Source organism: Vitis riparia, chromosome 14, assembly GCF_004353265.1.
Source record: "Vitis riparia cultivar Riparia Gloire de Montpellier isolate 1030 chromosome 14, EGFV_Vit.rip_1.0, whole genome shotgun sequence".
NCBI classification, from domain to species: Eukaryota; Viridiplantae; Streptophyta; class Magnoliopsida; order Vitales; family Vitaceae; genus Vitis; species Vitis riparia.
This window is the reverse complement of record NC_048444.1, coordinates 7,801,866-7,823,504: the sequence shown is the minus strand read 5'-3', so window position 1 is coordinate 7,823,504 and position 21,639 is coordinate 7,801,866. Positions and strand designations below refer to the sequence as shown.

The window sequence follows — 21,639 nt, the reverse complement described above, 5'->3', positions numbered from 1 at the left end:
GGCATTAAGTTAAATTTTAAATAGTTATGTTTAGTTTTGAGAAAATTTGATGGAAAATGGAAGGAACTAAAAAGCAAAGAAAAATAATAAAAATAATAAAAATAATAAAAATAATTTAAAGTTAATAAATTATTTTTATATACTACTTTAAATTCATTTAAATTGTTTTGATTCTTCTATATAAAAATTAAGTAATTTAAAAATATATAATTTTTAATTAATTTTAATTATATTTGATTTTTCTTTTTCAAATTTTCTATAATAAAACGTAATGAAATCATTTTCCTTGATAATTTATTTCTTTTCTTTTTGAACCAAACATAATTTTTTTTTTAAAAAGGGTAAACACTAACAAAAAAAAAAAAATAAAGAAATTTAGATATTAAAAAAAATCTATTATTCTCAATACATATATTTGGTATTAAAAAATAATTCTAAAAAATAATTTTTGAGAACGATTTTTTAAAACCTAAAATATTTTTAACCTATTTTTAAATATATTTTAAAAATAATTTTTATAGCTAATATTTTATTTTAATTATTCTACGTGTTTGTATAATTATTTTTTAAAATAATCCTCAAAAAATAAATAAAAACAGTAGAAAACCGTTTTTGATTGCAAAACATATTTTTTCTTCTAAAGAATATAAAATTATTTTAAAAAACAATTCCCCAATAGACTCTTAGCATTTCAATACTTAAAAAAAAAACCCTTAGTTACATAAATATTAGTATTTAAAATTATGATTTAAGTTCTAAATTTTTATAAATAATGTAGATTAATTTTATTATTATTTTTATATATCATTTTAAAATAATTTAATTTTATAATTTATGTAAATTCAAAGCCTCTAATGGGTTTTGACAAAAAGGGGTTTCACCTAAAATACGCCACGTGGCAAAGATCAAACGGCTTCTGCTGGTTTTTATTTTATTTTATTTTTTGAGCTTTAGGTTTTTGGAAATGCATTGCAGGGACCTTCTTCCCCTAGCTTAGCTGTGAAGCGGTCCACCACCGATCACCGCGTACGACGTCGTTTTGCACAAGGTACTCCTCCTTGACCAATTCTTCCCCGATCGGTCTTGACTGTTTGGTGTGTTAATTCAAAAGGATGCCCCGTTCCTAGCATTTGTTTTGGTTTGTTTCTCTTCTTTTGTTCTCATGGCCTCTGTTTGGATTCTCAGAAAATACTCCCTAGAAAGAAAATAACAATTCGGAATATTAGTCACTGGTTTTTGCAATCCTACGTTTTCTCAGCAACCGAACGGAGCAAAGAGGGTTAGTGTGGACCCTCAAATAGTAAATGATGATCGAATACGTACCGTGATTCAAATATTTTCTCTAATTCAACTCAATGTTTCATGCATATATTCCTTTTCCTTCTGCTTCGTTGCTAAGAAAAGGAAGGAAAAAGGAAGGCAAACACATTCCTTGATGATATATGCTCTGTTGATTTTTCGTTCCTAAAGTTGAAATTAGAGTTGTGTGATGGCCTTTAATTTTTTAATTTTTATTTTTTTTCTTATTTCTTCCTTTTGTATGATTGTGTGCTAAATGATGAATAATTAAAATTTTAAAGGTTTTTATTTTATTTTATTATTTTTTATTTTAAAATTTCTCTCATTTTCGCGGGAGCAAACGGGTGATTTGGTTTGTAAATGGTTGGGATCATGAGTGAAATTATTTGTCCTTAATGTTGAAAGCAAAAATGTGTTTCATTTTGTAATTAATCAAGCATACTGCAAATGTGTTTGCAACTTGTATTCAAACTGCAAAATTTCTTGGTGATCAGTAATCAAGGTCAATAAGTCAAGAATCGAAAACAATACAACATCACAAATCACTCTAATGGTTTTGCTGTGAAAAGCTATCAATCTGGAGGTAGATGTTTGAATTGTGCTTTAATATCTGGTAATGTGTTAACTCCTCAGAACACACTCGTATAAGTGATTATGGTGTGCTATCTCGCCAATGAGCAATTGGCACATAGATTATCATGTATGTTTGCATCATATGGCTTGTGGACTTTATCAAGTGTCATGCGTCATAAAGCACCATGGTTTGGGGCCAATAGGATGAATATGTGCATAGTCTTCATGGTTTTGTCTCCTTCCTGTGCTATGGGACGGTGGTGAACTAGCTTTGATGCCCATCTTTTAGGTGGAAACTTGAGTTCTTGGCTGTCCACAAGACATGAGTTCCAGGGAAAGGATCCAATCACTTCACTCCTTTGGGATGTAGAAGCTGATATTGCAGCATAACTCTTATGCAGTGGTAGATGGGATCCTTAGTCTTAGTCACTTCCATTGGTGCAGTAAAATTATACAGAATTGTTTGCTTTGGCCTCATTGGTGAAGACTGTCACACTTTCAGTCTACACAAGAGACTCCGTTCTTGATTTGCAGGAGTATATGTTTCATTATGTATAACTGAGCGAATTTTGACCTCCTTACTATCAAGATTTTCCATGGGATAATTACCTGATTCTTCCAAGGCAGTCTATCAAGATGTTTGACCTCCTTGCTCTCAAGGCAGTCTACTGTCCTCTTATACTCTTAATAACTGACTGGTCACTGGTTGAAGTCTTTCCCAACAATGAGCTCTTGTCAACAGATGCTAATTGAATATTAGCTGAACAGTTGAGAGGGTCAATCTTGTTCTCACTTCTAATCTTCTAATCATCATGGAATGGTTGCATGAAAATGAACATTCTCCCATACCACAGGAAAAACAAAAACCAAGTCTGAATCAACAAGAAAGAAAAATATGATAAAGTTAGCAAAGTTGCTATTTGGACTATCCTACTGAGATAGTCCTCTCATTATCTTCAAAAACTGAAAATATCTCCATTAGATCCTTGTGAGAATTCTCTCATTGGGACCTTCACCACTGCATTTGGATAAAGTGATTTAGAAAAAAAAGAAAAAAATTGATTTGAAATCCTTAAGTTTGGTGTTTGGAATTGAGGGAATTCATAAAGAAATGATTTCAAAGGATTTGGTAGAGGAATTATTAAGTTTTCAATTCTTTAAAAAATGGTGGAATTTCACAAGATTCGGATTTCATTGAAGTAGATGCCAAGTCACAACTTCTTTTCCAATATTGCACTTATTTCTCTATCTTCTTACAAATTATTATGTATATTCTTATCTCTAATGCTAAGTCATAACTTCCTTTTTTTCAATATTGCACTTATTTCTCTATCTTCTTCTTTACAAATTAGTATGTATATTCTTATCTCTTTCACTTGGATTCTTCTGTCTTTCACTCACTTCCTTTTGAGTCCCTTAAACTCCGAGCTATTTGAATTCTCATGATTGGGTTTCTCCTCTAAAAGTATTATATTTGCTTGGCCTTCTCATTGTTCGGATCGCTGTTGGTTTTGTTTCCATCATTCATGCTGAAGGACTATGGTTTTCCATATAATATCCAGCATCTCTTTTGTATGCGTTGGTTTCATGCAATGAGTACACCAGAGGTTATCCTTGTTATTTAGCTGCGTGGATACCTTTCCTCTACAAGAATCTATGCTATGGATTGGATCGCTTTGTGAGCTTGAAACAATAAGGACAGACCCTTCATTTACTAGAGTGTCTAGCGTTACACTCTTTCTCCCTTCGTTAGTCCTTATGATTGAAAATACTTAAGGATGTTAGTGATTCATTCCCTAGTACTTGAACACGTACTCAATCATATTCCATGTTAAGTCCAACCAAGAATTCTAATACTCACTTTCTTTTAATAAACTTAAGATATGTAATAGCATCCTCACTATTCTTCATTTTAAGATTTTGATAATAGTCCAACTCAAACCATAATCCTCTTTTGAAAATTGAGAATGATTTCTGAATAATGCTTGTGTATTCATTGAATGTATTTGTAACCTATTTACAGTGTTGACAATGGGAAAAAGAAAAGGAAATTACTCCAGTCTAGGCCTAGAATTACTCCCGTAAATCAACTACTAATTGTAAGGAAACCTTGATTATTTTGTTCCTTGGTCTTGGAGCTTATAATGAATGTGCAATCTATCCTAAGCTTCTTTAGATCTATGCACAACAGAAAATATAACATTTAAAACTGACTTAGAGGTTTAGATTATCATACTTTTTTTTTTTTTGATAGGTATTTGAAGATTGTATTAATTTTTTTTAAAAAAGTACCCACGATGTAACAACACAACCAAAGAACAAGAAGGCGCGAGTGCACAAAAACTAGCAATTGCACCCAAAGAGTCTAACTAATCCACAAAATCTAATAACGACATAGAATCATCCCTAATGTACAGTCTAACCCAATCCCAAAAAAGATACAAAAAAGAACTTTTAATTGTTTGGTCCAAGCTTTCACAATTCTCAAAGACTCTCCCATTTCTCTCCCTCTAGATGGACCAAAAAAGGCAAAGAGGAACAACTTTCCAAACCTTTTTCCTTTTTTTGCCAACAAAGGAGTCGCCCCAACTGAAGAGTATCCCTCTCATTGAAGAGTGCATAACCCACTGTATATCAAAAAGAGCAAAAATCAATTGCCACAAAATGTGAGCTTTCAGACAATGTAGGAGAATATGATCACTCGTCTTTTCTTCTGCTTTGCACATATGGTATTTGTTAGGCATCCTCCAACCCCTCTTTTTGAACTGATCCTGTGTTAAAATCTTGGCTCAAGTTGCTTCTTAAGCAAAAAAACTTACTCTTATAGGGGCCTAAAAGTTCCAAACTACACCAACCACTCTCCTACTTGCCAAGGAGGAGTAGAAAGACTTATTGAAAAGTCACAATTCTTTGTCTCCAACCACAACATATATATCATCAATACCCAAACAGATGGAACAATCATGTAGCCTCTTGAAAATGACATTTGCTTTCTCCAACTCTCAATCATTTAATTGTCTAATAAACCTGGGGCCCCAACTACCACCATCTTAGATATCAACCACCCAAGCATCTTTTGAAGAGGCTATAGAAAAAAGATTTGGAAAAGAATCCCTCAAAGGCATATCCCTGTACCACTTGGCCTTCCAGAATTTCATCTTATTCTCAGAACTGACCTTAAAACTAGTTTTATCTTTGAAAGCAGCCTAACCATTTCTGATTGCCTTCCATGCCCCCATTTCATATCTCTCTTTTACCTCTTTCGTGTACCAACCCCCATTATTTAGCTTGTACTTACCAACAATTACTTGCTTCTAAAGAGGATCCCTTTCACTCATAAATCTCTAAGACCATCTTCTTAGAAGAGCCTTGTTAAAGATCAAAAGATTTTTGAATCCCAAGCTCCATTTTTGTTTTTCCAAGCAAACAACAAACCAATTCACTAAATGGGGCTTGCTAACTAAAGCGCCCCCCCTCCAAAGGAAGTCCCTTGAATCTTTTCCAGTATTGCCCCTACCATCTTTGGGATGGCAAAAAGGGATATGGTGTAAATTGGTAAGTTGGATAAGGTGCACTTAATCAGAATCCGTCTTTCACCTTTTGAGAGATATTGTTTTTTCCACAAAGCAAACCTTTTCTATAAACGTTCTTCCACCCCTTCCCAAACCCTAGAGGACTTGTAAGGAGCTCCCAAAGAGAGCCTTAAATATGTGGTTCAGAGATAACCCACCTTACAGCCTAAAACCTCAACAAGATCCTCCATATTTGGGACATCCCCTACTGGAATCAACTCAATTTTCTCCAAATTAATTTTCAACCTTGAACATGAGTTTGGGCATTAGAAACCTCTCAATTCTTAATAAAGCTCTTTTGGGAAAATGGTTTTAGAGATTTGTGTGCAAAAGGAACCTCCTTTGGAAACGTGTTATTGTAAGGAGTAATGGGCAGAAAAAAAAAGGGGATGGTCCTCTAAAAAAGTAAGATAGGGGTATGAAGTGGGGGTGTGGAAGGCGATCGGAAATGGTTGGGAGATGCTCAAAGAAAAAACAAGTTTCAAGGTTAGGCCTGACAATAGGATGAAGTTCTGGACAAATAAGTGGTGTAGAGACAGAGCCTTGAGGGACTTATTTCCAACCCTTTATTCTATAACCTCCTCAAAAGATGCTTGGATGGAGGATGTTTGGGATAGTGGGAGTTGGACCCAAGGTTTGTTAGATAGTTGCATGATTGGGAGCTGGAGGTGGTGGATTATTTTTTTGGGAGCTTGTATGAACACTCCATTAGCTTGGATTCTAAGGATACTATAGTGTGGTTGGGATCAAAGAATGGTAACTTCTCTGTGAAATCTTATTACTCCTTCTTGGTGAATGGGGGAATGACACCTTTCCCTCATGGCATTGTTTGGAATTCTTGGGCTTCGGTGAGAGTTAGCTTCTTTGCTTGGGAGGCAACTTGGGTTAGGATTTTGATCTTGGATCAACTCAGAAGGAGGTAGTGGAGGCTTCCTAACAGATGCTACATGTGCAAAGAAAAAGAAGAAAAGTGTGATCACATCCTCCTTCATTGCATTAAAGCATGCATTTTGTGGGAGTTGATTTTTTCCTTGTTTGGAGTATAGTGGGTGATGCACTCTTCAGTTAGAGGGTTTCTTCTAAGTTGGCGCGGTTCTCCTGTTGGTAGAAAAAAGGAAAAAAGTCTTGAAAGGTTGCTCTATTATGCGTGTTTTGGACGTTATGGAGGGAAAGAAATAGGAAATCTTTCAATAACTATGAATGTTTGGATCAAACAATTAAGAGTTCTTTCTCGAATCTTTATTGGGAGTGGGTAAGAATGTATATTGGGGACGGATCATTATCATTGTTAGAATTTGTGGATTGGATAGGCTCTTTGTAGGGTGTGGTTGATGGTTTTTGTATTCTTGCGCCCATTTTGGGTTTTTTGGTTCCTTTGTACACATCGTGTATACTTCTTCTTATTCTAATACACTTACACTTATAAAAAAACCCTTGGACATGCCTCAAACCACATGAAGAGAATCATTTGCAAATAACAAATGGGAAATCTCTATTTCCACATCATATCTTCCTTTGACTAGGAACCCATAAATAATATCGCCTTCCTTTTCCCTGGAGAGCAAGCAGGAGAGAGTCTCCATCGCTAAGATGAACAAATAAGGAGATAAAGGTCTCCTTGGCTCAAGCCCCTAGAACTTTGGAAAAAGCTTGAAAGGGAACCATTAACCAAGACAAAAAAACGTGCTGTAGAGATACATCGTTTAATCCATCCTAACCACTTGGTACCAAACCCCATTTTATCCAAAATGGCAAGGATAAAACTCCAATTGACATGGTTATGAGCCTTTTCAATGTCAAGCTTGCAAATGATGCTTGCCAAATTGTCTTTAATTCTGGAATCAATGGCCTCATTTGTTATCAAGACAACATCCAAAATTTGTCTTCTTTCCACAAAGGCATGTTGAAAAATCTAAGACTAAGGTACCCACCACCTTTTTAAGTTTGTTTTTCTAGAACCTTAGCCAAGAGCTTGTATAAACCTCCCACCAAGCTAATATGTCTAAAGTATAGTAACTTGGTGAGTCATTACTATTTGATAGCTAATGTCACGATTCACCATAAGTCTTATCTAATGTATAACCAAACATACACACTAATGCACTCACTATGGGAAAACCATCCCGATGACCAGGACAAGTCGTCCCTTCAATTACAAGGTAGTGTATTATAGTTTCTGATGGATTACCCAAGTCTATGAACTGACTGTGAACTATTTATCATCTTGCAAGGAACTCATGACTTGGATTTTCTATACAACTCTTAATACACTCGAATCATGTATGATACAATTAATAAGGATTTGAATGCTCAAAATATAATTAATGTAGATAAGGATAATAAAGGGAACTAAAATCATAATAAATAAATTTATTTATGAAGCTCAAATCTTTTACATCATGTCATGCTTTTTAAAGCTCTATCCTAATTACAAGAAATAAATAAGCTATTAAGGCAATCATTAACTACAAGAAATAAATCAAGTTAACTGTACCAAAAAAAATAAATTATTGCATTGATTCTCCAATACTTCCCCTCAAGTTGGTAAGTAAATGTTTTTTATTCTCAACTTGTTTGTAATAGATTGAAATGGTTTAGCTGCAAGTCCCTTGGTTAGTATGTCAAGTGTTCCCATTTATTTTATATCATTCTTTTAGAGTGAATCTTGGTCTTTATCTCATAAATTTGATCAACATCTTAGACTTTGCAATATATTTGCTTCACTGCTTCCCAAATTTTCTTGTGGTGGGCAGGACACACAAATTCCGTTGATTTCGGGTTACATTTCATTCTACAGTCTGGACATGATCATTGAGTCTTCCTCATCCTTGGCAGCAAAATTGAGATCATTCTCACTTGGTGCTAACAATCAAGTAGTTGAGCTTGCTTTTTTCCTTTAAAAACATATGCACATACTGGGACCATACTAGATGGTTTTGGCCATTAAATCTAAATGAGGGCTAAAGGTTTTAATATTCACTGGTAGGTGTTTGTTTTGGAATGTAGTGTTTGAGGTTAAGATTTTCTGAGGTTTTGTTTTCTAAGCTTTTTGACTTAGTGAGCAGCTAAATAAAGCCAAAACTTGTGAGAGTAGTGATGCAATAGCTGATGTGAAAAACTGTTGAATTACAACAACTGATCAATGAGGAGAGAAAAAAATGGTGACAACAATGAAGACCACATGAGATAGAGAATAGCGACAATAAAGGCCATTGGAAATCGATAAGGATGAAGACCATTAGGAAAAAAAAATTAGAATTGAACTTAGAGACCTGGAACATACGCTGATACCATGTAGAAAAGAATGATTTTATTTATGTATTTCTGACAAAATGATACGGTATTTAGAGTGTACAGTTGTATAAAAGTTGAAAACTAAATTACACAAAATCAGGAAGTTGACTAATTCCTAAATATTCTTTACCCTACAAATTGGAAAAATAAAATAGGAAAGTATACAACTATACAATCTTGAAAATCAGGGAATTAATTTCATACAACTGTACAATCTCGGAAATCAGGGAATTAATTCCTGGTATTTGCAATATGATGAACATCTCTCATTTCAAAATGGTGAATTGGTAGGAGAGATTTTTAATGTTTAGAGAATGAGATATGGATAGGTAGAGCCCATGTGGAGTCCACTGACGGATGGTACAACCCAATTGAAAAGAACATTTTGAGAAACATTTTGGGAATTAATATTAGAGTGCATAAATTTCTAAATATTTTTAAATTTAAAAAGATATTTATTTGTTTATAAATCATGGTACTGAAACAAACTTTTCCCTGTTATTTATGTTGAAACTATAGTAATAAAAGTGTCTCTACTGCCTTTTTTATTTGATTTTGATGAATTTATGCATGTCTGTTGGTTAGACTGGTTTTTTCCTCATGGAGTATCTAGCTCTCCAAATTAAAGAATGTGTGATTGATGTTATCATTTACTCTAATCTTTGAAGCATCTTCGCCACAAGTCTAGTTTTCTCTTTTCCATTGTTGTTACTCACATTTCCAATTTGGTTTGGTGCTTTCTGTAGGTTTGTATGCTTTTACTTTGAAGTGTCTGTCTTAATGTATTGAGGAACACCTGTTTTAATGTATTGAGGAACACCTGACTGTTGTTTGCCTGAAAGAACCAGTAAGCAAATTTGAGAACTGGATCAATCTGATATGGTTATGATGGAAAAGCAAACTAGGACGGATAGGATTAGCAATCTGCCATGGGATGTGTTGGACGCTATCCTTGTGCACTTGCCACTAAAAGATGCTGCAAGGACTAGCATCTTATCAAGTAAGTGGAGATATAAATGGATTAGCCTTTCACAGTTTGTATTTGATGATAAATGCTTCTCCAATACTTTATTGAACAAAGTAGACAGATGGGGTGAGATTATGAAAATTATTCATCGTGTCCAGAAAAATCACAGTGGGCAAATAGACAAGTTCAAGCTTGCTGCTTATTGCTGTCCAAATCACTTGGATTTAGATCAGTGGATGCACTTTTTAGCAGAGAAAGGCATTAAGGAGTTTGTCCTTAAGGAGTTCTATTTTATCAGGCGCTTTAAGTTGCCTTGTTGTCTATTCTCTTGTCAACAACTAAGACACTTGGAGCTGTATGGTTGCACATTCAAACTTCCACCCGAATTTAAAGGATTTAAGTGTCTTGCAAGCCTACAGCTCAGACAAGTCTGTGTAGACAGTGATACACTTGAAAGTCTGATTCTTCAATGCCCTGTTCTTGAGAGTTTGATTCTGTTAAAAATTGATGGTTTAACATGTCTTAAAATCCACAATCCAAATCTGAAGTACTTGAAAATATATACTGAATTTGGGAATATCTATCTTGAAAATAATCCACTTCTTTCAAGTATTGATATTCACCCAACAAGTGTGAACTTAGAAATGAACATGTTCTGTTCCCTTGAAGAATGGAAAGCTTGCAATTTGTTCAGGGTTCTTGGTTGCTTGTCTGGTGTTAAGAGGCTCTCTCTCTCTGGACACTTTCTTGAGGTAATGAATTTTTATGTTCTCATTTGGCCTATTTAGCAATTGTATCACTGACAAGATACACTTTTTTCATCTATTCCAAGTTTTTAGGTACTTCAAATGTACCAGAGAGACTGCCTGAGAGGTTCAACCGGCTCATGGCCCTTGAGCTAAGGGAAGTAAGTTTTAAAAGTTTGAATGAAGTAATGGTTTTTCTTGCCATCCTCCAAAGTGCCCCAAATTTAGAGGAACTCTCTATCTCAGTGAGTTGTTTTCCTATACAATCTTTTGTACAGTAATGTTCTAAAAATTATAAATTCTGTAAAGATGACTTTGGCTTCATTTTTGTTTAGCATCGTGATTTAGAAGTTGGATCATATGACATACCTATTGTGGAGTTCCTGAAATCGCGTTATCTATTGGGCTCTCTCAACCATCTCCAGGTAGTAAGAATGAGAGGTATCATGGTTAGCAGACCTGAATGGGAACTCATCAAGTTAATACTTGCTAGTTCCCCAGCGCTTAAGACGATGACCATTGTTAAATACAGAGGTTCGAGGATTCCAGAATCAGTGTTTCTGCAAGTTGAGCGGGCTTCGGAAAATGCAAAAATTATATCCTTAACATTATAGGCCATCATATTTATGATGTAAACTCTTTATCTGTCATAGCTGTTTATATAGCCTGTGTTTAACCTTATCAACCATATTGTTCATGCTGTTTTATCTTTTCATTTCAGACAACAGGTTATCAATCTAACACACTTCGCTGAGATTCTTTTGCACTAAACCTATTCTGCATTCTTTACAACCTTTATATTCACAAATATATCTCTCTATAAACTGTTGGATCGAGCATCTGATCATTGTCAATGAACACAAGTCCTTGTTTGGAGAAAAGAAAAAAGGAAGAGGGGTGGTTGGGGTTGGTGTTGTGCCTCTTAGAACATAAGGTCAAAACAATTAGCAAACATACTTGAACCCAAGGCTACTTAGCAGGCCCTTAGAATATCAAATGGGCTAGAATCTACTAGTCCTTCCTAGTCTTCCAAGCTGTGTAAATGGTAGCTATGTTTGGTTCCTAGAAAATATTCAACGAACATATTCCCTCTCATGGAAACATACAGTGTATTACTCATTGATTAAGATGTGAAGGGGCATAACTTTTGTCAACATCCGCCAGTGATATGCTCTTGAATTATATGGCTAAGTCCAGACAAATTATTCAGCCTTATCCTCTTCCACGATATTGATGAGTACAGGCTGTGAGAGTTACTCTTTGAAACCTCACAACACTGTATTGTGCTTGTAAGCGTAGAGAGACAAGATTTTGATGTAGTTGGATCATTCATGCCTACATCAAGAGAGATAAGGGAGCATCGATTTACGATGTCGTGGAGAACTTCTAAAAGAAAACGATAAAATATACTGAATGTCTTTCCTTTCTTCTTAAATCTTCGTGTAATGAGTAGACTTTCTGTGCACATCTCTGTTGCGTAAGTTTTTCTTCTCATCATTTAGAATATTTGAAGAGGTATTTCCAAGAAGTTTTCTAAATGAAACCTATTTTGTGAGGATAAATGTATGCGACTTTGCTTGAAATTCTATTAAGTCAAGCCTTCATATTTTTGCTATAAGGAATTACATTTGTATCCATGAAAGCTTTCTTTGCACTTGCCCTTTTAATCAATTTTCTTAATATAAAAATGTCTTTTGTTGAAATTCCTAAACGATCTTTTAGCATAAACACACATCAAGTTCCTTCTTTCATTTCTTTTCCTCTAATCTCTCTATAACCTTTATAAAATTTAGCAAGAGAGTTATGTTTCTCATAAATGGATAATCAAATAATCATCTCTAATGATGACTTTTTATAAATTTATATTTTGCATTTTTTTTTTATCACATTTTTGCAGTTGGAAGAAGGATGTGTCATGAAGAAGGATCATCTCTAAGGATGTATCCATGACTTGTAGGGCCGCAAGTTTTATAATTTTCTAGTATTATACTTTCAAACATCCTAAGAATGTTTAGAACTATATATACGAACATCTCTTTATCGTCTACCGGATCCAGACACTATTGGATTAGGGTTTTTTATTTTTAATTCTATTACAATTTTTCATGATTTGTTACTTCTTAATCACTTTTAAATTATTTCTAATTATTATTATTTTTAACTATTTTTATAATAAGATTTTCATCAAATGAGCTTCAAAGAAGATTTTTTTTAGGGTTTATGGTTGGGAAGAAATAGGTTGAGAAAAAAAAAAAAAAAACAAAAGATGAGTTAAGGGAGAAAAGAATGTTTTGGATATTTAGAAATTGTAGTGTGGATGTTATAATAAGTTTTTAGTTTTTAAATGAATGTGTAAATAAGGTGGTAGCAAAGTGAGTTTTAGTGGATGCAAATGTAATTTCCTTATTATACACGTGTTCACTATATACGTCTTCTTCAAACATGTCCTTATTGGTGCACAAGATCACTTTTATACGCCATGGTTGATGCAATCACCTAATGTTACATTATATCCACTAGAAGTTTAAGTTTCGGATAAGAGAAAGAACAATTGACTTCACCTTCTATCAAGATTCTTTTTATAGTTTGTTTTTTGGTGTACATTTTAAATTATTTTTATTATTTTACATTTAACCATGTGCAAACATTCTATTTTTGTGTCGCTTTGAACCTTTGTTTCCTTTAAAATTCTCTATAATGGCTATGAATAAATTCTTAAACCTTGATTTTTCCACAATTCTCCATAATGTATCTAATACTAATTTGTTATTGTAATGGAAGTTTTGATACCAATCGGTCGTGTTAGCATGAAAGTTTTAATGTGACATGTTAATGCAATAACATAATACATAAAACAAACTCATGCACAAAGGTATATGCTTTTAATATGGTTTAGCTTATTATTTACATCCACGAAAAAGAGAGGATTATCTCATTATTCTATAGAAACATTATAAAAGAAAGATAAAAACAAATATTAATGAAAAGTTTCTTGAGTTTTCTTATAAAAATAGGATTTTTGCTATTGAGTGACTGTACATCTCTACTGTAAATAAAATAATAAAGGCTAAATGCGTGATAACATTAGTCAAGAAAAACCAAAGATGGAGTTACCACGACTTTGTAATATTTTGGGTTGTAGTTCTTTGGGATCAGTTCTAATGTGTTTATTTGTTTTTAGATTAAAAAAATTAATTATTTGCTAAAGATATTGAAATCTTAAATTAAATAAATAAAGATAAAATATGAATAAGGTTTTCCTAAAATATTTAATGAAATAAATCAAATAAAAGAAAAAATGTTCCTTAGAGTTCCATAATCCAATGTCAAATCCTTAGAGAGAGAACATTATAAAATATGGTGTTTAGGATCAAAGTCAATCTACGACCAAATTGAATTTTAAGACCAATCTAAGATCAAACTTAGATTTTTCCTTTTAAAATAGATTCCTAAGACCAAGTGAATGAAATTGATTACCAGATTAAGGTTTGACATTTTATTCCGTTCTATTCCTTGTAGCTTTATTTTGTAATAGATAATGATAAGACCTAAATAACTAATGCTAAAGAGTTATTAAGAATTACTAGTATTGGATAATAACATACTGTATAATTTCCTAATATAATTCACATGGATGTGACTAAATATTCATAATTTGTAACCTAACCAATCATAAATCTCATTTTTATAATCTGTAAACCAAATAGATATGATAGTTAATTTTGATGTTCAATTTTGTTCAATTCAAAGCACATATCAATCTTGGTAGATTTGGCTATTAAATTTGTTGATAGTAGAATCAAATTATAGTTACTAGTGGTCAAGTTCTTTCTAAGAATCACTAGTATCTTGATAAAAATCCCCTATAATTTATTTTAGAGTGATCTAAAATCAAAGATTTATTCCCACCAATTAGAATTTGAAAAACAAAACCAAACTATTCAATACGCTAAAGTTTCTTGCCACTCTTTTTTTTAGATTCTTCACCATCATGTTAGCATCTCCAGATCAATCAAATTAGCCAAACATGATGGAGGAATTCTCCTCACAACCCATGTTTGGTTGCCAAGAAAATAAAATAGAAAGATTGAATAAGAAGAAGAAGAAAAAAAAACTCGTTCTTTTTCAAATCAAGAACTCTCTAGAAAACCTAAAATTTGAGTTTTTATAGTTTCCACAAAACCTAACATACTCATTAGCTACTTATTTTACAAATAATTATATAAAAGTGACTAAAAAATAATAAAATAATGATTTTCAAGTGTATGAGGCCAACTTAGGGTGGATGGAATGCCCAAGATGTAATTACCGAGGTGGAGGAGATGAAACATCAAAGCGGCATTATGTGATTTCAAAATTGGGATCATTTCAAAATGGATTTTGAATTTATAAGTTGAATTTCAAATCATTTTCAAAATGGTCATTCAACTTTACGTAGTTGTTTTTAAATGATCATAACTTCTTTGTTTCTACTTCGATTTGCACATATTTGAAGTGTTAGACTTCTAACTTCTTACGCTTTAAAACCATATGTGGCTTGTCCCAAAAAGATCATGGGAAGTACTTCAAAAATCAAGTCAAAGTTAGGGTATATGCTCTTGCCAAGTTTGAGTTCCAAATTCCATTTTAAGCTTGATTGAATTTGCTTCCAACCCTTTTTCTCATAGTTGCTTGTCATTTATCTCACTCCATAACATTCATTGCTAGTATTTCATGCCCATGACTAACTCATTGCAACTTAGACTCTTTATGGTTCACAAGTTTAGAGTTCTCATTTATGCATATTTAACCTCTTCTATTTCCTTGGTTGAGAATGACTTTTGCAACATTTTTTCATCCCTTAAACCCATAATTAGGCTCAAAATAGAAGTTAAATCCATAACTAAGGTCTTTGCATCAATTTAAGTTAAATGATTTGAGCTTTTTATATTACATAAATCATATCATATATGTGCCATTGGACCACATATTTTGACTCTAGACAATTAATTTTTAATATAAAGTAGTCCTATAATATGAGAAAAAAAAACCTAAAAGAATGGATTTAGACTGTAAGAGAGATGTTCTTTTGGATCTAATTGGACTTTGGGATTTAAGAGCTCTAGGGTTGGATTCTCCTTGAGAAATAGTGGAAATTCTTTGTTATCTTCTCTTGTGAATGTAAGTTTTAGGCCTAATCTTATAAATTATTGCATGCTTTATGTGCCTTCTATTTTTATTATTATTTTATTTTGCTCCTATTATTGTTCTTTGTTATGATTTATCATTAAAAAAAATGGTATTAGAATTGAGGTTGTTAGTCTGACAATTAATGACCAGTTCGAAGTTGAGAAGTTTGATTAAAAAAATGATTTTAATTTATTGCACACTAAGATGCATAGTATGCTTGTATAACAAAAGTTGTATTAAGCATTGAAAGGCAGGGAGGCCCTATTGAAAACAATGTTTGACATACAAAAGAATGAACTTATTGAAAATATGTATGATGCTATTTTGTTGTTCTTATATCTTCTAAAAAAAAATACAACTATCGAGTGATAATTGAAGCTGAAAAGTCTATATGATGAAATTTCTTACAAATGACCTTTGTATTTGAAGAAGCAATTATTTACTCTTTATATGAAGGAAGGTGCACTCATAAAGATGATCTTAATGAATTCAATAGAACTATTGTAGACATAAGGGATATTGATGTTAAAATAAATAATGAAGATTAAGCCACAATTTTGATGTGTTTTCTATCAAATCTTGAAGTACTACCCCCTTATTGCATGTCATGTGTCCTACTTTTGGTACCTAATTGCGATTTTTTGTTGTACTAAAATACTAAACTTAATTATGTGATAACCCTAACCAAGAGAAACCATAGAAATGATTATCACACAACTTGTAGTATTCTTGGTATTGTTCTCAAGGATTGACCTATAAGATTTGTCAATACTTGTCTACAATGATGACTCAAACTAAATACTAAAGTGAAAATATTGAATGGATCAACTTTAATGAATTAAGATTAACTTAATTAAAAACTAATTAACTAATGAAATGATTATTGATTTCTAACTCAATTGATTCAAGTTTGGGACATTTACAATCCAACTTAAAAAAATAGAAATTGAAGCGAATAAGGGTCTCTCAATTGTAGTGATCTTAGGGTTCTTAGGATCCTTGATCAATCGAGATTAATTTGAGTTCTAACACTCAAAGTTTCATTTGAAACCTAATTCTGTCCTTTTAGTCTAGATTCCTAATTACTATTAAGTGAATGAAATTCGTTTTAGGTTTAAGTCTTAGATTTTTCTATCCTCACTCCTTTTACATATTTGCTTTAGGATGGATAAAGATAGGAAAAACCATGATAGTTAGTGGTCAAGAGGTGCTAAGAATCTCTAGTGTTCAATAGATAACTATCGGACCATCTCTTAAGTCAAACTAGAATGGAGAGCATGTTAATCCCATCAATTTATGCCTTAAATTATTCAACAAATCCATTGTTAAATCTTATTTACCCATTTTTCCTCCTAGCCTTTAGCCCTAGGTTTTCATATTTCACATCTTAGGATGACTTTTAATTTCTCGGTGGAGGTGTCGTCACTCACATAATTTGTAAGAGAAGGAACATCAATATGAATAAAAAGAAACTAAAAATAATAATAAAATTGAATGTATAAAGAACAAACCTAAAAATCTTCAAAGCAATCTTTGACATAGTCTCTCCAATATTGTAAATGAAGTTTATATATCTTAAAACTTAAAATCAGTTTGCATAGTAACGTAAAACCTAATACACATGACATAACCTTATTAGCCAAAATCATTCAAAAAAAAAGAAAAAAAACAATTATTGTCCCAAATAATCATAAAAATCACAAATTTTGAGTGAATTAGATTCATTTTGAACTAGGTTGGTGTTTGAGAAATCCAAAATTCGAATTGGAAGTGTTCTATGTGAAAATTGGAACCCTAATTCAACTAGTTGAGGGTTAGTTCAAAATTCCATTGTGTAATTCCAAAATTTGAAATTGAATTTTTGCCAAAGCTTTGCTAGTTCAAAATCCTTATGGATTTCAAATTCAAGTTTTATCTACCCCTCTTGCTCAACTTAGTTCAAAATTGGTGATAGAATTGGAACTCAAACTTTTGATTTTTGGTTTCTTTGCTTGATTGAGTTTTAATCTCTTTCCAAATTTGGAATCAAGCTTTTAAGTTGATGACTTCTTTTGCTTCCAAAGGTTTGACTTTGTCTTCGAATCCCTCCAAAGTGGTTGGATACTCTCTAGCTCTTTGGACAATCTTCAATTACTCTTTCTTTTGCTTCATGCTTCATGCTCATACCTTGCTCCTTATGCTTTTGCTTGGATTCTAATTCATGTTAAGTTGGATGATTTAAAATTTACATCATGTAGATGATCAGATTGTTTATATGCTATTGGAGCATGTACTTTGACTACAATGAGTACCCTATTTCAAAATTAGTTCTGAAGTAGAAGTAGAAGTTCATGAAATCAAATTGGTGGAGAAGAAAATGGGTTTTGTTGTATGGGTAGGGATGCATCAGCCATTATGTCACGTGGGAACTCCATGAAGGAGGGGTTTGGGAACAGTAGGTGTAGGACACATGCGTCAGTGGCGATGAAGACAGGCCGAGAAACAGACAATCAAAGTGGAAAGCACTTGTGGCTGGCTGGTGGCTGGGGGCAACAGACCGACTCCGCCACTGTTGGCACATCAGCATAAAAGCATGTCTTTCCGTTGGACCCATCACCCCATTTGAGAGGATGAGCCTCACCTCCCTCCTTCCCTCGTGTCACCAATATGTGGTGCTCCTCGATCCTAATCTGAACTCCTTCCCATGTGGCACCATCCCACTGGCTGCAAGAATTCCCTCCCGCGTTGTCCCAGTCAGCTTCGTATGGCGTAGACATTGGCTCTACCCGCTTCCACATCAGCTCTAGCTAATCCTTTTGTTCTACCGTAACCGCGTACGATGATGACATGTTGGCCTCTGGTGAGATTACCCATCACTCCTTTTGTCCATATTCAATCTTATCACAGGTTCACACACAATCAATACCATAATCCCCTGCCAATTTCATGAAGGCCCTTAAATTCAGCAAAATTAAAAAGGTGTGACAGATTGTAAACCAATTTCATCAATTTAGTGTGATTCATTAGGAAAGTTGATAGCTACTGTTATATTTATGTTCATCAACTTCCGAGTCCCCATTCTAGGTATATGTCAACGTCTTTTCCTAATCAATTCGTTAACATATAGATCACCTGCATCTATTTCCTCACCACCCAAATTTATTATTATTATTTTTCTTTTACACGCTGTCATATGGTGCCTGATGATGTGGGTCGTGGGAGAGGATAAAGGCCGAAAGCCCTTTTTGTTTTGGGCTTCCCATCAATCATCATCTCTTTAATCTTCCTTTTAATGAATCAAAACCAAAGGGCCCTTTACTTTATTTTGATTTAAACTCCACCCGTGGCAAAATCTTGGAACCTATTATAAATTTATACATCAAAAGTGCAAATAATAAAATGAAAGCGCAGCAAATGGGGGTGGGCTGTCACATGATTGACACGTGTCTCGTACCCCACCTGGGGGCAGAGTTTGCATTGACAAGTGTAGCCCGAAACATGGAGAGTATGGTGGTATTACGTACTTGAGAGAGAGTAAGGATAAGTAAAATGACATGCACATTAAATGATTCCAAAAGCAAAAGTGGGACCAAAGGGGAACCTCCGTGTCTCCGGGCGGACCACGGTTGGGCCCCACCAGAAATGCAGCTAGCCACAAGATAACTTAACAACTTTTCGGAGCCACTAAATAGGTGACGCGTGTCACTCAAAAGGATTCTCTACAACCCCCACTTGCCTCTTCCGTCTTCCTACAGTTACCTCTTCACCACCCTTCGTTCACTGTGCACCCGAAACACAAACCTACGCTCACTCTCATAGTCTCTCACACATGTTGAAGGACGAAGGTTGTCACGCTGATGCCGCCGCCGGTGGAGGCGGTGGCTGGGCTCGTGTTTGCGACACATGTAGGTCTGCGGCATGCACTATTTACTGCAGAGCGGACTCCGCCTACCTGTGCGCTGGCTGCGACGCCCGCATACACGCCGCCAACAGGGTGGCGTCGCAGCACGAGCGGGTCTGGGTGTGCGAGTCGTGCGAGCGCGCTCCGGCGGCGTTCGTCTGCAAGGCGGACGCGGCGTCGCTCTGCGCCACCTGCGACGCTGACATCCACTCCGCTAATCCTCTGGCCCGCCGACACCACCGCGTGCCTATTCTCCCCATCGCCGGCTGCCTCTACGGGCCTCCCGCCACCGACCCCGGCGGCACCGTGGTGAGGTCTGCCACGGAGGCCGACAACGGCTTCCTGGGCCAAGAGACTGAGGAGACCATAGATGAGGAAGACGAAGACGAGGCGGCTTCGTGGCTGTTGCTGAACCCAGTGAAGAATAACAACGGAAGCAGCAACAACCAGAACAATGGATTGTTGTTCGGTGGGGAGGTGGATGAGTATCTGGACCTAGTGGAGTACAATTCATGCCCTGAGAATCAGTTCAGTGATCAGTATAATCAGCAGCAGCCGCCGCCGCATTACAGCGTTCCGCACAAGAATTATGGGGGAGACCGTGTCGTGCCAGTTCAGTGCGGGGAAGCAAAGGGGCAGCTACACCAGCAGCATCAGCAGCAGGGTTTTCATCTGGGGATGGAGTATGAGTCCTCGAAAGCTGCCTACAGCTACAACCCTTCAATTAGCCACAGCGTTAGCTTCTTCATCACTGTCAATTGTTTAATTTCTTTAATTCTTCATGATCACCATGCCTACGCCTTCCAAACACACACTGGACTTTCAGAATCATCTGTTTCCTCATTCATACTTGTTTATGGGGGGTGTCTTCAGTTCATTCAAATCCATCCCAAATTCATCCGTTCCCATGTACTGTTTATAAGACGTACACTCTTTTGTGGTTATCTTGGTGAATCCCAGTAAAGGGTTTAGATTTTTTTAGTCTAGTATCTAATATTTAACACAAAAGATAAAGAGTAAAGCTTCTGAAAGTTGGGAGCTGAGGGAGATATTTTTTCTGCAATACTTTATTAGCTCTCTTTGACTCTTTTCTTTACCTTTTCTCTGGTAAAAGGGTGGAATCCAATGACATGTTTTTCAATTCTCCTTTTGCTCCAGGCCCATAACTCAAAAGGTTCTTTCAGAACCTTTGCTATATTTTGCAGTTACAATTGTGCTACAAAATTCTGTTTGCTTCCGTCCAAAAAGTTTACATCAGAAAGATCAACATATTCTTCTTTCTGTCTTTTTCTTGATATTTGTAGTGATCCATCGCATGGTATTAACAAAGTTGTGCCACCAAAATTAGGAAAAAGAAAAAGGTCCTCACCATTTGATTCCCAGAAGAATTAAAGAAATTCTGAATCATCCCATTTCTGAACGTAAATTATGGTTAGCAATTCTTGAGGTTCATGCCATTTCAAGTAATTCTCTGCTTTAATATTGCTAGAACTGAACACTGATTGTTCTATGTTATGATGTATTCAGGTCTCTGTGTCATCAATGGATGTTGGCGTCGTGCCAGAAGCAACAACTATGAGTGATATCTCAATCTCAATCTCGCATCCGAGACCTCCCAAGGGAACAATCGACCTTTTCTCAGGCCCTCCAATTCAGATGCCAACCCAGCTGACTCCAATGGATAGGGAGGCAAGGGTCCTGAGGTACAGAGAGAAAAAGAAGACAAGGAAGTTTGAGAAGACAATCAGGTATGCATCAAGGAAAGCATATGCAGAGACAAGACCCCGGATCAAGGGCAGGTTTGCCAAGAGGACAGATGTAGAAGTTGAAGTGGATCAGATGTTCTCTACGACATTAATGGCGGAAAGCGGATATGGCATTGTCCCGTCATTCTAAATCCAGTATCAAGGAGAGAAAGAATTGTATGAGTTTGTTACTAAAGACTCAACCACTAATACTGTATCTTTCTCGATGTAATGGGTTTGAATTAATGAGAAATGTGCCTAGTAATTTTGTAAGTTTTCATTGTCAACTCTGTTTCTTTTTGTAAATATGCATGTACAAAAATTCAATTTTGAAACTCAGCTTCTCATTACTCATTCCCATTTGAGTTTTTTTGTTTTGTTTTGGTTATTCTCT

The 21,639-nt window shown here is 34.9% G+C and overlaps 2 protein-coding genes across 10 annotated transcripts; both read left to right on the top strand.

The window, feature by feature from the left end:
- Positions 1-961: 961 nt before the first annotated feature.
- LOC117930282 (F-box/FBD/LRR-repeat protein At1g13570-like) lies at positions 962-11,222 on the top strand. Of its 7 annotated transcripts, none has more exons than XM_034850849.1 (5): positions 962-1,048; positions 8,198-8,303; positions 9,485-10,457; positions 10,538-10,696; positions 10,787-11,222. In XM_034850849.1, exons 3-5 carry the CDS (start codon positions 9,618-9,620, stop codon positions 11,063-11,065), a joined length of 1,278 nt encoding a protein of 425 aa, XP_034706740.1. In that variant the 5' UTR covers positions 962-1,048; positions 8,198-8,303; positions 9,485-9,617; the 3' UTR covers positions 11,066-11,222. The 7 variants fall into 7 exon arrangements, with proteins under 7 accessions (XP_034706740.1, XP_034706739.1, XP_034706743.1 ...); XM_034850848.1 differs by having other exon boundaries at positions 8,198-8,426; XM_034850852.1 differs by having other exon boundaries at positions 8,198-9,738; positions 9,864-10,457.
- Positions 11,223-19,334: 8,112 nt separating this feature from the next.
- LOC117930354 (zinc finger protein CONSTANS-LIKE 2) lies at positions 19,335-21,532 on the top strand. Of its 3 annotated transcripts, none has more exons than XM_034850976.1 (3): positions 19,335-20,235; positions 20,849-20,931; positions 21,028-21,171. In XM_034850976.1, exons 1-3 carry the CDS (start codon positions 19,429-19,431, stop codon positions 21,077-21,079), a joined length of 942 nt encoding a protein of 313 aa, XP_034706867.1. In that variant the 5' UTR covers positions 19,335-19,428; the 3' UTR covers positions 21,080-21,171. The 3 variants fall into 3 exon arrangements, with proteins under 3 accessions (XP_034706867.1, XP_034706865.1, XP_034706866.1); XM_034850974.1 differs by having other exon boundaries at positions 19,344-20,235; positions 20,849-20,947; positions 21,028-21,532; XM_034850975.1 differs by lacking the exon at positions 20,849-20,931 and having other exon boundaries at positions 19,347-20,235; positions 21,028-21,532.
- Positions 21,533-21,639: the final 107 nt, after the last annotated feature.

Bases quoted from the DNA above. Each gene is read 5' to 3' on its own strand.
- LOC117930282 (XM_034850849.1), top strand. From the start codon at position 9,618: ATGGTTATGATGGAAAAGCAAACTAGGACGGATAGGATTAGCAATCTG. The intron at 10,458-10,537 runs GTAATGAATTTT...ATCTATTCCAAG, and splicing joins TCTCTGGACACTTTCTTGAG to TTTTTAGGTACTTCAAATGT. The intron at 10,697-10,786 runs GTGAGTTGTTTT...ATTTTTGTTTAG, and splicing joins TAGAGGAACTCTCTATCTCA to CATCGTGATTTAGAAGTTGG.
- LOC117930354 (XM_034850974.1), top strand. From the start codon at position 19,429: ATGTTGAAGGACGAAGGTTGTCACGCTGATGCCGCCGCCGGTGGAGGC. The intron at 20,236-20,848 runs GTTAGCTTCTTC...CACCAAAATTAG, and splicing joins ACCCTTCAATTAGCCACAGC to GAAAAAGAAAAAGGTCCTCA. The intron at 20,948-21,027 runs GTTCATGCCATT...TGATGTATTCAG, and splicing joins TATGGTTAGCAATTCTTGAG to GTCTCTGTGTCATCAATGGA.